The sequence below is a fragment of the Drosophila guanche genome, unplaced genomic scaffold (genome assembly GCF_900245975.1).
Source record: "Drosophila guanche unplaced genomic scaffold, DGUA_6, whole genome shotgun sequence".
Classification (NCBI taxonomy): Eukaryota; Metazoa; Arthropoda; class Insecta; order Diptera; family Drosophilidae; genus Drosophila; species Drosophila guanche.
The window spans coordinates 1,825,713-1,842,637 of NW_022995744.1; the positions used below are offsets into that span (position 1 = coordinate 1,825,713).

At 46.2% G+C, this 16,925-nt stretch overlaps 4 protein-coding genes across 8 annotated transcripts; 2 read left to right on the plus strand and 2 right to left on the minus strand.

Annotated features, from left to right (window-relative positions):
- Positions 1–459: 459 nt before the first annotated feature.
- Positions 460–6,506, minus strand: LOC117579148 (mediator of RNA polymerase II transcription subunit 1). 5 transcript variants are annotated; one of them, XM_034264904.1, is made up of 5 exons: positions 6,296–6,506; positions 4,944–6,230; positions 2,802–4,879; positions 1,805–1,859; positions 460–1,734 (listed from the first exon to the last, which is right to left on the minus strand). In XM_034264904.1, the coding sequence occupies exons 1-5, from the start codon at positions 6,333–6,335 to the stop codon at positions 695–697; spliced, it is 4,500 nt and encodes a 1,499-aa protein (XP_034120795.1). In that variant the 5' UTR covers positions 6,336–6,506; the 3' UTR covers positions 460–694. The 5 variants fall into 5 exon arrangements, with proteins under 5 accessions (XP_034120795.1, XP_034120794.1, XP_034120796.1 ...); XM_034264906.1 differs by having other exon boundaries at positions 1,537–1,734; positions 1,805–1,864; positions 6,296–6,505; XM_034264903.1 differs by having other exon boundaries at positions 460–1,864.
- Positions 6,507–7,418: 912 nt separating this feature from the next.
- LOC117579668 (asparagine--tRNA ligase, cytoplasmic-like) lies at positions 7,419–9,127 on the minus strand. The gene has a single exon (XM_034265649.1). It carries the CDS (start codon positions 9,081–9,083, stop codon positions 7,437–7,439), a length of 1,647 nt encoding a protein of 548 aa, XP_034121540.1. The 5' UTR covers positions 9,084–9,127; the 3' UTR covers positions 7,419–7,436.
- Positions 9,128–10,703: 1,576 nt separating this feature from the next.
- LOC117579953 (ORM1-like protein) lies at positions 10,704–11,818 on the plus strand. The gene is made up of 3 exons (XM_034266126.1): positions 10,704–10,959; positions 11,016–11,167; positions 11,232–11,818. The coding sequence occupies exons 1-3, from the start codon at positions 10,783–10,785 to the stop codon at positions 11,365–11,367; spliced, it is 465 nt and encodes a 154-aa protein (XP_034122017.1). The 5' UTR covers positions 10,704–10,782; the 3' UTR covers positions 11,368–11,818.
- Positions 11,819–15,319: 3,501 nt separating this feature from the next.
- LOC117579253 (aldose 1-epimerase) lies at positions 15,320–16,731 on the plus strand. Its single transcript, XM_034265040.1, has 2 exons — positions 15,320–15,444; positions 15,530–16,731. The coding sequence occupies exon 2, from the start codon at positions 15,556–15,558 to the stop codon at positions 16,684–16,686; it is 1,131 nt and encodes a 376-aa protein (XP_034120931.1). The 5' UTR covers positions 15,320–15,444; positions 15,530–15,555; the 3' UTR covers positions 16,687–16,731.
- Positions 16,732–16,925: the final 194 nt, after the last annotated feature.

Here is a 16,925-nt window from a genome sequence, read left to right on the forward strand (position 1 = left end):
GTGGGTCTAGAGAAGGGCTGCGAGCTAAAGGAGCGTGTTGGTGAGAGTAGTGTTGTTGATGTAGATGACAGATGAAGAAAAATGTAAAATTTGACAAATAACCGCTAAGGTTCAGATGAAGTACTGAGTGCCGGGTATAAAAGTTGTGACGCGTAAGAAGCGTCTCACACGTCCCTTCTCGTTTATGTCTCCAACTGATTATTAATATTTATATTTGTATTTTATTTCACATAATATTTAGAGCGATCAGTCCACACAAATATTTCATCGCTATTGAATTTTATCCTAATACATAACTTATGTTTTTACTCGACTTGCCTAGTTTTACAAAAAGCACGTGATAATCTCAGAGATTTTGTACCAAATTTGTGGTGTCGTATGTTAAGAATAAGGAAATCCGAAATAAACCTTTCGGAGGAAACTGAATTTAAACTTAGTTAAACAGCTCCAACTATTTTAAGAAATGCAGATGCAGATCGTGAGATACGAGTACAATGCTATAAATATATGGTGTGCGGAATAATATAAATATAATGAGAGCATCTTGTGTAATCATAAATACGAGTACGATGATTGCTGTAGCTTAATTGTTGAGCCCAGTCACCAAAGGATTCCACTTAAGTTATCCATTAGTTAGTTTAGCTTTAAATGTCAATCGCATAGCGGCATAGAGCAATAGGAACATCGCAAGGTGTTATTCGCCAGCCAGGCTGGCCAGAAGCTCCTCATCGATGCCATCTTCAGTGTTCATTGGCGCCGTGGTGCTTAGGTTCAGAAGCAGATCGCTGCCCGATGGAGGAGGCGGTGCTGTAGGCTTCGCGTCCGGATCTGACAGTCCACTGGAACTGGCAACTGACGAGGAAACTGCAGATGTTGTCGAAGTCTGCTCAGTGCTGCTGGGCGTGCTCCGTCCACTGCCACCGCTTCCTCGCTGTGACAACTTGGGTATTTGAAACTTGTTGTGCAGTCCCTTGATGAAGCCCTCCATGCTGGCTGCCATAGTGGGTGAGGCGTATTGTAGAATGGTCATCATGTCGGTGTGATGATCGAAGCGAGGCGGTGGCTGGGACATGGAGCCTGTGAGGGCTGCTGGTGACACGGCTCCCGAAGAGCCAGCCCCAGTTGCTGATGAGACACCCTTGCGCTGAGCCAAACCGCCGCTGCTGGCTAATCCTCCCATACTGGGTCGACGCCTGGGCGCGTTGTGCTCTGGGAAGGAATTGGTACTGTTGCTTTTTGTCAGCAGTACACCGCCGCCACTGGCAGATCCGCTGAGCTTGTTGCTTAAGTTGCCCGACGAGTTGGCCTTCTGAAAAAGATGCTTGCTGGAGGAGGACCCGCCTGCTGACGCGGTGGCTTTCTTGGAGGCAGGTCCACTGTTCACTCCGGGCTTGAGGCCCGTGTGCTGCTTTTTGGCGTAGCTCGAGGAACTAGACGAGGCTGCTGGGCCGCCACTCGAGCCACTACTGCTGCCCTTCGTTTTTCCCATTCCACTTGAGGAGCTTGCGACGGAACTGGAGCTCTTACTGATGCCCGTCTTGTTGATGGTCAGCTTGAGGCCTTCCTGGCTGCTCGGTTTCACCATATATTCCGACGACGTTCCACTTGTGATGTTGCTTCCTCCTCCGTCGCTGCTGCTGCTGGACCCGCTAGTGGCCAAGCAGCTACTAGGTGGCGCTATTCCCGGCTGCAGCTGTTGCTGTAGAAACGTTGCTGGTGGTGGTGCTGCTGCTGCTCCCGCTGATGCCGCTGCTCCCACTCCCGCTGACGCTGCTGCCACTCCCACTCCCATTCCCGTTACCACTGCTACTGCTGTTGCTGGGATTGCTGTTGCTAAAGCTGCCGTCGACGTCATCAAACTAACCTGACAAAGTAAGCATGGGGTGTGGAGGTGCGTGCGTGTCATGGTGGAGAAACACAAAATTATAAAAATCAAAAACGAGGAAGCAAACATATAAGATAATAAATGTGAAAGAGTATTTGTATTTGGGAAGAAAGTGGAGAGAAGAGATGGAAGAAAAGCAGACCCCGTTAGTAATTCGCTTAAAAATGTAATAAGCTTTTAACCACAGCCATGGGCTTTGAAGGAAACGCATTTCCAATCGGAAGGAAAGTCTCTTCAAGCCCAATTTTCTACTGAGTTCAGGTCATGCAAACAGAAAAGGGCACATGTGCAGGCAGAGGTTTTAAATGTAATTATTGTCCTTGAAACGTAGCCACCAGATCGGAAACCAATCTAAACACAAAAACTAGTAATTGCTATAAAGATAATCTGGCGAGGATTATATGTTTTAGTGGAAGAATCATGCAATCGCGGGACAAGGCATACAAAGAATTCAACACATTCGTAAAAATATCTACGTACGTGCAGGAAAGGGGAGGTTAGAGGGTTGCTGGAGGGATCTTGACGCTGGTTAGAGCCCCAAAACCGTACTACATTTTAGGATTAAGTCGAAACTAAAACGGATGCAAGATGTGACGACTAAAAGTATAATATTTTATGTATATATGTATGTATATTTACAAAGATTAAGCAAAGAAAAACAAACACAAACAACTAAATAATAATTATAATTATTTCAACTACAGCAGAACTAAAGCGATAACAAATCTTTTCTCAATCATAACAAATAAAGATACAGGTTTGCATTAATTTAAAGAACATTTTAAGAATTTAGTCAGCTTTTGATTAGGACAAGTGCTAAAGATCCAATTACGAGTTAGGATTGAAGGCGGAGCCGGAGCCGGTGTAGATGATGGGGGAGGGTGTGGAGGAGCTCTTATAATGAAAACGGACTTACCGCGCCTCCCGCCAGGCCCTTCCGCAGAGCACTCAGTTCCAGGGCCGAAGCACCTGTAACCGCTCCTGCTCCTGCTCCCACCGTTGCCGCCGCTGCAACAGCTGCTGCCGCCACTGCTGCTCCGCCAGCTCCCGCATAGCTGCCCATGCTGCCTCCAGCAGCCAGATGAGATAGGCTCGCAACAGATGATTTCAGTTGCTGCTGCTGCTGCTGTTGTTGTTGTTGTTGTTGTTGTTGTTGTTGTTGCTGCTGTTGGGAGGTTTTCAGAGCCGGCACAGCGGCAGCTACTCCGGCGGCAGCCACCACACTGGCCGAAGATACACTTCCGACACCGCCACTACCAACGGAGGGGCCAGAAGAAGATACCGACGACGACGAGGTACCCGCAGAGGATGATTTGTCCTTTTTAATGCCAGAGCTGCCGCTTTGTTGACTGCTGCTACTGCTGCTTGCGCTGGTCAGGGGAGGAACTGGTGGTGGTGGTGGCGGTGCTCCAACGCTTGCAAATGAACGCACCAGGCTGGAATTGCCGCCAGTTACTGTGGATGATCCTACAGATGCTGAGGGAGAAACGCAGACGGACGATGCCGATTTATCACCTTTGGGACTAAGGCTAGTCCCCGCAGTGGCCGCACTCTTCAAAGTGGACATGCTTGGCTTTCCCGAGGAGCCGTGCTTAGGAGAGTGCGTTCCAAAAGGCGATTTGGGACTGTTCGAGGCGGTGTTGTGCTTGGGACTGCTGTAGACGGGCGAATGCTTTGGGCTAGGACGTGCCGGGGGCACACCAGCCATTAGGCCCTGTCCGGATCCACCGGCTTTGGGCGAGGATGAGGGAGAGGAAAACTTCCTTACCACTCCACCGGGCGCAGAAGCATCTCCACCAGCCGCTGGCGAGTTCTGGCGGGAGTATATCTTCTCCGGGGGTCCCATGGGAGAATCATCCCGTTTCTTCTTGCGCTTCTTCTCCTTCTGCGTGTCAGTGGAGGAGGAGCTGCTGCTGCCGGTGGAGGATGTGGACGAGCTGCTGCCTCCGCTGCCGGCTGTCGAAGATGAAGCGCTGGCGCTGCTTTCGTGCGGACGCTTCGTGGCAACACTGACCCCGGCAGGCGCTGAGCAGTTCTTTTTGGACGACTCCTTGGCTGGATCCTTACCAGTAATCGGAGTTATGGTTATGGTAGTGGGTGCCGTTGAGGAGGTCGCACTTCCCCCGTCCCGCGATCCACTGGTCTGGCTCTGTGCATTTAATGGTATTATCTCTATGCCACCTGTGCGCTGAACCTCCACTGTTGGAACGCCTCCGCCAACGTTGCTTCCTCCGGCTCCTCCTACACCACCTGTCTTACCGTCTCCAGGAATGGGAGTTATGCTGACGCAGTGCTTCAGATTCGGCGTTTTATCCTTCCAAATGTTTTTATACTTGTCGGCAATTTCATGATCGCTCGCCTTCGCCGCCGCCAAAAGGGAGGCTGAACTGCCAGTGGAGTTCGCCGAAGTCACAGAACCGACGGCAGATTGAGGATCCGTTTCACGCTTTAGATTTATTAGGCCGGCAATGGCTGCCGCTGCCGATGTGGAGGCCGCAAAAGCATCTGCCAGAGAGCGCGACTTGGCTTCCATTTTTAGGTTGTTGATGTTGGTGAAGCCCCCACTGGGTAGGCTTCCATCAACCGAGGGTCCGGTTTCCATGGCAAATTGGTTAAAATGATGGGCATGAGAAAGCCCCAGTCCTCCACCGCCAGCGCCACCATTTCCTGTTCCAGCTCCCGATCCAGATCCCGCACCAGCGCCCGCTCCAGTACCAATCACACCGTGCAACTTGCACTGATGCTCCTCATCCCAGCACTTAAGCAGCTTGTAGATGACCATCGGAATGGAAAGGACCTTCCGCACAGTACGAGTTAGCTTTTGAGAGAGCAGCTCGTACTCGTTATTCAGGCAATAGGTGCTGCATGTGGCCTGCCCATCCTCCAGCAGAAAATCTACCGTGGCCAGCGACTCCTCATAGGGGTGCTGCAGCTCCACAGTGATCTGGTTGAAGGAGACGGCCGTCACCTCTAGTATCACAGTGCTATCCATGTCTACACAAAGGAAAATATTTGCGTCTGAGACATAGCATGATAGAAGAAAAAGAAGATAACTTACCATTGTATTGCTTCTGTTGTTCTCGCACACAGCTAGCTAGAAGTGTGTAGAAAAGGGCCTGCTTCTTCAGAAACGCCATTATCTTGGGCACTTGGGCGGGCTCTGTGAAGGGCAGGGAGGATATCAGTGCACCTTGCAGCTTACGATTGTCCGTAAAGAAATAGCAGTGCGTCTCCTTGGGCAGATTGACATAGAGGCCCCGCTGGGTGTTCTTTATCGCCTGCTTAGAGGCGGTTTGCACAATCAAATTGAGCACAGTGGCGACTGGCGATGAGGCCGCGACCGTCATGCCCTCCACGCCCGGCAGACCTAGACTCTTGAGGGTCTCGTAGCACACGGGCATGGGCTTGTTCAGACGCAGTACATATGTGGCCGGCATCAGCATGCAGTTGTTCTGATTGAGCTGTGCATACGTGGGCATCTCCAGGCCCGTTTGCGGATCGCGACTAAAGCTTAAAATGGGCATAATCTGAAGCTTGTTGGCCGAGGAGCCTTCCAGGTTGACGGTGGCACTCAGTCCGTGGCTGCTGTGCATCACCTGATCAATGCTTAACTCGCTGCTTGCCACCTTGGAGTCTCCATCCGTCAGGTGGATGGGGGGGCAGAAGTAGGTCAGCTTCATGGGATGGCCGCCACGACGCTGCAGAACCAGGCCCACGGCAGAGCTGTTCATGATCTCGTAGCTGTCCCCCGTGCGATTTTGCATCTGATGACTGTAGAGACTGTATATGTCTGTTTCCATGGCCTGTAGGGCCACAAACGCCTTCTTCTTCACCTTTGGCTCGGCATTGAGTTGGTAAATTGAAGAAAGACCCTCTAGCTGGACGGTGAAGTCGGCAAAGTCTCCTGACTTCAGGCACTTTACCAATTCGTTCGATTGTTGCTCTATTTTGCACTCGTGATGCACCTTGACGTCCGACAGATTACCGCTAGCGTCCAGCAAAATTTCCACATAGAACATGTCCGTGGAAATAAACAGGAGCTGCTGATCTTCCATGAACTTGAGACCCAATTGCCGCGACAGGCTCTCCAGTCGCTCCACAAGGCCATGCCTCGAGGTTACCTTGATATAGTGCTGCAGCTTGTCCAAAGCCGACTGCAGCGTTGCCTTGCACAGCGGGTCCAGTGGATAGTGCTTCTCAATAAAATACATTCTCACAGACTTCTTGATCTCCTCATACGTTTTCGGTTTGTTGCGGTACTTTGCTCTCAGTTTCTCCATCATGGTCTCCTGCTGGATTTGCCTATTCTTTTCCTCAATACTGGGTATATGACTACCAAAGCCACCTATGTAATATTTTCAATTACATTCATCATTTTTTTAATTTCAACGACGTATTTTTGCCACTTACCTCCCAACCCCGCCGATGATTTTGCATTTGCTCCACTCATCTTGTTAATGTCTGCTTTCTGCTTGCTATAGCAATTCAAATGTTTGCTTGGATACTATCATGTGAAACACCGTTTTTGCCACCTAAGCTCTGAATATATTCGCAAAATTTAAACCATGCCGAAAATTTTTCCACACAAAACAACAAAATGGCCATCGGTGTGACGGCGTTTTTATCAGTGAACTCACTGACCCTCAGAAATATACCATTATATACCTCATTATGTTCTATATATACCGTAAATATACCAATGAAAATCGAGTTTCTCAATATTGGTTTGTTTGAGAGAAGTTTTGAAAATTACATTTTAATATTAATATTTGGAAATATATGCCCGTTTTTACTATCCCTACCTACCTGTTGATAAGCAACAAATTGCCAAATGACGTTCCCACTCACGTAACGATTTATAATATTTTTATTCGTTGACCTTTTCAGTTTTAAACTTAGTTTGTAAACAACCCAAGAAATGAAAGTCGTGAAAACTACCCACCCTTGTGGAGAATTGATTGGAAAATTGTATACAATTATAGTCTTAGCGCGGACACTCCTAACTAGCTAGTAATATCAAATAGAACATAAAAATCGAGGAATACAATTTAAGATTCACGGTATATTTACAGTATATTTTGAAAATGCAAGGGTATATTTCGTATATTTGATCGATAATTCCGCGGTCCCACTTAATATAATAATATTTATCAATTCTTCGAAAAAGAACAAATTCGCTCGTACCAAACATTAATCAAAAATCAAAAAGTTCATCGACGAAATTGGAGTAAAACTTTAACAAGTTACATATGTCGACGTGGCGATTTCCACCTTGTAAAGGCGGGCGGCCAAATAATCCCCCTCTACCGAAGGGTAGAGACATAACATTTAATTTTTAGCCGATCAACGATTCAATTTTCTATAATGTTGTTTACTTCTTTTTTTTCTCTTTTTCATGGGTATGTAAAAGATTTGAGTCTTAAAAAGCCTTAATGCCGCAAACTTGTAATCGGGCTTAAATTATAATGAAAAGTTTTCTTTATTTTTCCTGGATACATGTGCTATAAGTACATATGTATATGTTGAAATATATTTGTTCATTGAAATGCAGTTAGGGCCTGCATCTGCCGAGGAAGCGTGGATAAAGACAAACCTCACGAATGTGATATCGGTTAAGCAACCAGCAAAGGAAGCGCTCCAGGCCAAGACCATAACCACCATGAGGCATTGTTCCATAGACCCTTTGATCGGTGTACCAGTAGTAGGGTGTGGGATCGATACCCTCACGCTCATAGCCCTTCAACAATTCTTCGCTGTCCCAAATCCTCATCGAGCCTCCGATAATCTCGCCAACGTTGGGCAGCAGAACATCCACACTCTCAGTCAGCCGCTGGTCCTCTGGACAGCGGGACATGTAAAACGATTTGATGGCCACGGGGAAGCGGCAGAGTAAAATGGGCTCGTTGATGGTGTCGGTCATCTTGCGCTCGGGAGCCTCGGGTATGTCCTCGCCAAACTCGTAGAAGGTGCCATCATCCTTGGTAATGTTGTTATTCTTCAGCCAATCGATGGCGGCCGCGTAGTCCATGCGACGGAACGGCTTCTTCGGTGCCTTGAAGTCAGGGTTCAGCTCCATCACCAGGTGGCCAAATGGCGACTTCAGCACACGATCCACAACGTCGCAGACCAAGTCCTCGAGGCGATCCAACAGATCGTCGTAGCTTATGAATGGACACTCTGCCTCCACGTGTGTGTACTCCGCCAGGTGGCGGCGTGTGCGACTCTGCTCTGCCCGATAGCTCTGTGCAATGGTGAAGACATCGCCCAGAGCGGGCAGGCAAGTCTCCAAGTACAGCTGCGAGCTCTGGGTGAGAAAGGCCTCCTCGCCGAAGAACTGCATTTTGAAGAGAGTGGAGCCGCCCTCTACCTGTGTCTGAACCAGGGTTGGGGGCGTTACCTCGTTGTAGCCTCGCTCAAAGAAATGGTCGCGAAAGGCCTGCATCACGATAGAGCGCATCTTGAGCACCTTGGAGGTGTTTTCGCCCCGAATCATTATGTGCCTGTTGTCCAGCTGCACGTCGGGCAGAGCTTCCTCGTTGAGAATGGCATCGGCCCCACCTGCGGGAGCCAGACCAATCAGCTCCCAGTAGTCCACGCGTAGCTCATGGTCACCGGGTGCGATCTTCCCCGCAGGCACCTTGTAGAGTACGCCATAGAGCACCACAGAACTCTCGGTGCTCAAAACCAGGGCGTCGTAAGTCTGGCACAGCGAATCAGTAAGTACACATTGCAGGAATCCAGTGCCATCTCTTAGGGTGAGGAAGATCAGCGCCTTGCCCTGCCTCCGCAGTCGGTGCACCCAGCCATAGATTTTGACGCGTGCTCCACGGGCATCCGTTCCTTTAGCGATCTTTATTTGTCTGGCCAATGGTAAGCTGGCATTCTCTTTAATCCTAATTTTGCGCGCCTCCTCCAAATTCTGTTGGCGCTTCTCCGAGTCCTCTGCCTCGCGGAGCTCCTTTTCGACGTTCTTCAGGCCATCGCGTTGCAGCACTTTCTGGACCTTTTTCAGCTGAGACTTGGCAGCGGGCTCAAAAACTTTGGACGGCTCCGTGCTGTCCACATATATGGTTTCGTACGGCTCAGAGCCCGTCAGCCGCATTGCATGGAGAACCGTTTTGAAGGGCTTGCTCTGGCTACCGTCTCCAGAATCGTCGCTTCCGCGCTTCTCGGATGTATATATCGCACCGGCACTCATAGTCGTCGAACTAGCTTTCACTTCAAGTCAATATTTCGAACTTAATGCAGACCCGTTTCTGTTCTGGTTTATATAGAAGACTGTCTTATCGTGATGATGTGAACACTCATGGAATAGTAGTTCCACATTGCGTCAGCCACAAGTGGCTATCTCACGTAAATGTATGGATATTGGTACTTTCCCCGATATTGTTTATTGTATATACATATATATATAGTTTATTAAGTTCTTAAATGTACATGTATTTAGAATACTTATCTGTTAATGCTAAAAAACAAAAGCAAAGATTTCTTCAATTCTACAAAGCCAAACACTTGAAGCTATTATAACAATAGCCAATAGTTCTGCTTAAATGTTCGAAAAATATAAAAATATACCAAGTGGAATAGGCCGTATATTGCACTACTCGACATATCCAAACTTTTTTTTATACCCGGTACTCAAAGAGTAAATAGGGTATATTGTATTTGTGCGAATAACGGTTGTATGTAACGCACAGAAGGAAGCGTTTCCGACCCCATAAAGTATATATATTCTTGATCAGCATCAATAGCCGAGTCGATAGAGCCATGTCTGTCTGTCCGTCTGTCCGTCTTGTTTGTCGGCTAGTTCTCAGAGACTATAAGAGCTAGGGCCACCAAATTTTAGCTCCGGACTGCTGTATGCTCACACTGAAACCAGTGTATTTAAAAAATGAGCCACGCCCCCTTCCGCCCCCGCAAAAAGGCGAAAACCTCCCAAATCTACAGTTTTGAAGATAAAAGAAAACTAAAAAGGCCATTCCGTAGGAAATGGCCATATCTATCAGATCACCAAATTGGGATTGGATCATTATTATAGCCACAATGAAGAAATTAATTTGCTGTGGCTAAACCCACCCTGTCCCGCAGCTTTTGCTGTTCTTCTCTTCACATTCTCTCATTCACACTCTGCTTCTGCTTCACTCGACCCCTGCCTTTGTCGTCCCTCTACCTTTGCCACTACCGACTTTTAACCCACCCCGTCCCGCAGCTTACATTTGTTTTTTTTTGTGTGCGGGCTCTGCTAACGCTGACGTTAACGGGCGTTAATGAATAGATGTAGATGACAGATGAAGAAAAAATTTAAAATTTGACAAAACACCGCTAAGGTGCAGATGTAGTCCTGAGTGCCGGGTATAAAAGTTGTGACGCGTAAGAAGCGTCTCACACGTCCCTTCTCGTTTTTTTTTGTGTGCGGGCGTGACGGCGTTTTTATTAGTGAACTTACTGACCCTCAGAAATATACCATTATATACCTTATTATATTCTATATATACCGTAAATGTGGGTATTTGGAAGGGAGGTCGAGCTAACGGTGAGTGTTGGCGTGAGAAGTGTTGTAGATGTAGAAGACAGATAAAGAAAAAAATTTTAAATTTGACAAATAACCGTTAAGGTGCAGATGTATTACTGAGCCGGGTATAACAGTTTGTGAGGCGTCTCACGCGTCCCTTCTCGTTAAAGTTAAACTTAAGTTAAAAATACCGCAAAAAAGTCATATCGTCTTGGGAAGTTGTTATATGGGAACAATCATTTGTTTTCAAGTGATGGACATTGCGCACAAAATGTGTGTTGGGTGCAGCAGGGTTGCTGGAACATATCGACTATCGATTAGCCACCAAAGCAACTTGTTTACGTTTTAAAATAATTTAATAAATCACTATTCACAGTCAAATGCAATGACGAGCATTGCCGGCGGCCACGGGGAGCCGAACCCCAACAGCTCCTGGTTGAGTGCACGTGGCTTTTGGCTGGCGTACTTCCTTGGCTTATTGTCTATTCACTTGATACTCTTATCTCTGCCCTTTGTCAGTATTTCGTGGGCCTGGACAGCTACCAACCTGATTCACAATGCGGTAAGACAATATCTCTCCGACTTTGGTTCTTCACTGAGCGCTCAATGTTTTCCTAGGCCCACTTGTACTTCTTGCACATCATTAAGGGAGCACCTTGGCTGAGCATCGAGAACGACCCGAGCCGCCACTGGACTCACTGGGAGCAGATAGACGACGGCATTCAAATGACGACCACCCGAAAGTTCTTAACAGTCGTTCCAATTGTTCTGTACGTGCACCCATCCCTTATGGAATACAATTTGCTATATTTAATCAGGCATTTCTGCTTTCAGTTTCCTGCTCACCTGTCTCTACACCCGGAACAGTACCGAACACTTTATTGCCAACTTTGTATCCCTGGTTGTCGTCACGCTGCCTAAGCTTCCACAGTTCCATGGCGTGCGTTTATTCAACATAAACAAGTACTAGGAACCAGGCGCTCAAAGCGCAGTCTGTTCAAAAATGTACATACAAATATTCGTATATCACTAAAGTTATGGAAATTTTTACTCTGACGGCTGACGGCTATTAACCCAATCCAGTCTGTAAATAATGCAGGGGAAAAGTACTTAATAGGAGTGGCTACATTTTAAATTAAGCTAGACATCAAATTCTAATGTAAATTTAAGGTAAAGCATGGAGTGGCTTAATTATTTATTGTAGAATATGATTTGAAACATGGACTGCTTGGAAAATTTTGCATTCCGGTCTTGTCGAATACGGTGTTGTAGATTTCTTTACTACTCAAAATCAGAGATCAGCAAATATTGTTGAAAACCCTAAGGCATTCTCAAGATAAAGTCAAAAGAATTGCTTCAACCATCAAGGAACTGGGAAAATTAGCTGAAGCTCAAATACAACTATCGATTTATAAGGAAAATTCGATCTCTTTGATTAGAAGTGCAGGGACAAGGATGATTTGCTAATGTCGCTGAAAGCATCGATAAAAATATAAAACGAAATGGATACGAAAATCACTGGAAATCGAGTTACTGACATGCTATAGGCTCTCGACTTGCGCGTTGTAGACATCCAAGCTAAAGATGAGCAATCAAATTGTGGAATACCATTCACACACAATGGCAAAAAAATCTGATTTCTGATTAAAATCAGAAAGCGTTTAAAGACGAGTCCACAATAAAAGTAACTAATAGGAGAGTCGGTACAGCGGAGTCTAAAATTAAAAACTGAAAGGGAAAGTAAGCTGAAGGCAACCTCAGTCAGTGTACCTGTATATTTTTTTTTTTTTTTCGAATTTTACATTTGACATTTTTCCTACACCTCACATCTACATCTACCTAACTTCTCACGCCAACACGCTATTTTCGGTCGCCCCCCTCCCCTAGAGCCACACACTACAGATCCACGTCAGAGGCAGAGTCGCGGCAGAGGCAGAGGCTGCACATTGCAGAAGCAGAGTGTGAATGAGAGAATGTGAAAAAAACAAATATAAGCTGCGGGACGGGGTGGGTTTAGCCACTGCAAATGAATTGCTTCATTGAGGCTATAATAATGAATGATTGAAAGAATGTTTAGTTTTCTTTTATATTCAAAATTGAAGGTTTGGAAGGTTTTTCCCGTTTGCTTGGGCGGGAGGGAGCGGGGCTTATATTTGAAATGCACTTGTAACAGTGTGAGCATACAGAAGTTTGGTATCTCTAGCTTTTATGGTCTCTGAGATCCAGGCGCTCAACAAGACGGACGGACAGACATATATACTTTACGGGGTCGCAAAGTGCACTTTGTGCACAAATACAATATACCCTATTTACTCTTCGAGTACCGGGTATAAAAAGATAAAGAAGTCTAGGATGCACCCTCGCATAGAGGGCGCAAACTTACAAAACTCCTCTCCTCTAAAGTAATTGAAATCACTGGCCACGCACTGATGGCAATGACTGGATAGAAGCACGTGGGGAACAACCTCTACGCCAGGTAAGTATTGGAGCAAAGCTGTAACAAGTTACATATTTCGACGTGGCGATTTCCCCCTTGTAAAGGCGGGTGGCCAAATAATTCCCCTCTACCCAAGGGTAGAGCCGGTAACTTAAAACCTCAAAAAAAAAAAATGACTGGATAGTAATTCAAAGCCGTTACAATGGAAGTGTGAAGTTAGCTAAGGGTGCCCATTTGATGGCTATGGCTCGAGAGGCTGAGAATTTGGGCGGGGCTTGGATAAATCGAATGACTCCTCATGAATTATACATTCAACTCGTTGTTTTCGATGATAATATGTGATATGCTCTATATAATTACTTCGTTGTCGGCAGCAAACATGTTAATTAGCCTGGGTTGCTACTACTCAGGAAACGCTGGAGATTTACTTCGAAGTCATTTAGACTTCGATTTTGCTTGCTTGTATGCAACTCTTGATGGTTCATGCATGGAAAATTGGGAAGAAAAAGACTGCAATTACTTACTATCCTGCTTTAAATTATTGATAATTATTATTAAATACATACATATGTTTTTGGTAATTTTAATGCAAAATATTATGCATCGAAACATATGGTAATTTCACTAGGAATCATATATTTGTAAAATTATAGACACTTTATAGAGACATCCATGGACCAGACTTATCAGAAATTTGCACTATTAAATTGCATCTACATTCGTTGAAATCTTTGTTTGAATCGGTCGCTGCGAAAACCACTTCCGTATTTGACCCGTGCCCGTTGCTCAAAACTTAAGCACCACTTATAGAGGTCGTGCCGAGTTGTAACATAATGGTAAAATATTGTTTAAAATGTTTGTTTTGTTTTTTATTGCTGCACCGCAATATGTACAAATGTTCTATTCGACGTCAGACGTCAAATGTGGAAATCGGTGGGGTCCAAGGGGCTACCAAAAATCTTGTAAAATGTTGTTATTATACCCGGTACTCAAAGAGTTGTATGTAACGCACAGAAGGAAGCGTTAGTCCGATAGAGCCATGTCTGTCTGTCCGTCTGTCCGTCTTGTTTGTCGGCTAGTTCTCAGAGACTATAAGAGCTAAAGCCACCAAATTTTAGCTCCGGACTGCTGTATGCTCACACTGAAACCAGTGTATTTCAAAAATGAGCCACGCCCCCTTCCGCCCCCGCAAAAGGGCGAAAACATCCCAAAACTACAGTTTTTAAGATAAAAGAAAACTAAAAAGGCCATTCCGTAGGAAATGTCCATATCTATCAGATCACCAAATTGGGATTGGATCATTATTATAGCCACAATGAAGAAATTTTTTTTTTTTTTTTTTTTGAGGTTTTAAGTTACCGCTCTACCCTTGGGTAGAGGGGAATTATTTGGCCACCCGCCTTTACAAGGGGGAAATCGCCACGTCGAAATATGTAACTTGTTACAGCTTTGCTCCAATACTTACCTGGCGTAGAGGTTGTTCCCCACGTGCTTTAAATTTGAATGAAGAAATTAATTTGCTGTGGCTAAACCCACCCTGTCCCGCAGCTTTTGTTGCTCTTTTTACATTCTCTCATTCACACTCTGCTTCTGCTTCACTCGGCCCCTGCCTCTGCCCACCCCCTGGCGATGACTCATCCGACTTTTAACCCACCCCGTCCCACAGCTTATATTGGTTTTTTTTTTTTTGTGTGGTCTAGAGAAGGGCGGCGAGCGTGTTGGTGTGAGAAGTGTTGTAGATGTAGATGACTTTTTAACATTAAGCTACTGACAGAAGCTTGTTGCTATAGAACATACATACGATAGAGAAAGAGGAAGAACATGCATTTAATAGGTGAATATCGAAATTGAAAAAAAGGGAGATTAAATTGATTTGACGCTGGCGCCACTTTCGAAAAATATGCTGTGAAACCTAGCGGTCATTATTTCACAGAATGTGCAGGGAAAGAGTACCAATTTTAATGCTGTTTTAAATATCTCATAAAATGGAAAATACGATTAACTGATCCAATAGTTTTGATGCATTTTATTTAGTAGGCTTTTTACTTTGTGTTGTGTAATGTGAACGATATCTAGTGGTTGGCGATGACTACATCTAGATGTAGTCCTGAGTGCCGGGTATAAAAGTTGTGACGCGTAAGAAGCGTCTCACACGTCCCTTCTCGTTAAGGTGATACTATATTTGAGTAACATTGTAGTTTGTATGCATAACAGCCAATCTAGGAATTAATACAAATTTTCTCTACATTCTTCATAAATTGTTTAATTTATTAACATGGGGAAGGGTACTGGTAAGGTGGGCCAGCAGCTCCTTCATACATATATAAATTTACATTTGTAAACTTAGAGCGGACTAACCTAGCCAGGCCCCTTAGCAAATAGATTTATGTGCATGTGTGCAAACTACAGATACGAGTACACAGCCATTCGGTTGGGGCATCATCGGAAAAAGGCAGCAATAAAAAGCACTGGCACTACAATCGCAATCAGTTTTTCTTGGCGTCGTTCGCGGACGTTGTTGTCGGTGTCTGGTGCCCTATTTGACTTTGCGGGTGGTGTTTGCGACCTCAACGACTTTGGAGGCGAGAACGACGACATAATCATTAGGAACGCTGTGTCGAACGGAGTGTCTGAGACGACCTGGCTGCAAATGTCAACTGTTTGTGAAAGGGAAAATAACCCAGTGAGATATTCCAGCTGCGAAGAACAACCGCCAACACAATGCCGATCACACTGGAGGAGGAAATCTTCGGCCTCGCCGTGAATCCCTTCACAAAGGCACCCGAGATGGTGCGTCGCTACACGCTGAGCAACTCGAATCGGATGTCCATTTCGGTGATTCAACTGGGTGCCATCATCCAGAGTGTGCGAATGCCAGATGCCTATGACAAGGTCGATGACATCTGCTTGGGATTCGATGACATTGCCAGCTACGTGTCCACCAAAGCGGCATACATTGGTGGGACCCTGGGACGGGTGGCTAACCGAGTGGCAAACGGCGAGTACGTGGTGGGTGAGAAAAAAGTCCAGGTGACCAAGAACTTCCAGAACAAGTACCAGCTGCATGGCGGCCTTGTGGGCTTCGACAGCGTCATATGGGAGGTGGTGCAGAAGTCGGAGGACGGCATTGTCTTTCGCCATGTCTCGGCGCATGGCCACGAGGGCTACCCGGGCACACTGACGTGCCTCATATCGTACTGGCTGGACAATGAGAATCGCGTTGGCGTGCGATTCGAGGCCACCACCGACAGACACACCGCTGTGAATATCTCCAATCATGCATACTACAACCTAGCCGGGCACGGCGCCGGCTTCAAGGGTCTTGCCGAGCATACTGTGGAGATAGCTGCCAGCAAGATTGTGGAGACGGATGATGCCCAGATACCCACTGGTCAGTTGATCAACGTCGACGATACGGTCTTCGACCTGCGGCTGCCCGTCCTGCTGGGCGATCGCCTCATGCAGTTCGGCGAGAGCCTGATCGATGGCTACGACAACTGCTTTGTGGTCAATGGCGGCAGTGTGCAGTCGAGTATGAACATGGTCGCCAAGCTCGTTCACCCTACCAGTTGTCGGGTCATGGAGGTGTGGACCAACCAGCCGGGAATGCAGTTCTACACTGCCAACAATTTGCCCGACGAGCAGAGCGGCGATGTCCCCATGATTGGCAAGGACTGCACTCACTACGTCAAACATGGCTCCTTTTGCGTGGAAACCGAAAAGTTTCCCGACTCTATGAACCACCCCGAGTTCCCATCGATCTTCCTCGAGCCCGGCGAGAAGTACGTGCATGAGGTCATGTACTGGTTTAAGGTGGAAAAGTCCTGGAATTGCTGTAGCAACAACGCTTGAAACCGAGTAGCAATCAAATAAAGCTGGAATATTTCATGGGCTCTGTTCGAGTGTTTTCTCATCTTGCAGTTTTCCTCTCAGTTTGGGGTCAGATGGAGACAGATCTGTCTGTCTGCAAACTGCTAACTCTACCTTAAACCGAAAAGTAGTTTAGAAATTGGAAACTCCAACTTGCAGCTAAGCAAACACAGGCATTTACCTATGTTTTCAGATAACTCAATGAGTTAGTTAAATCGGAT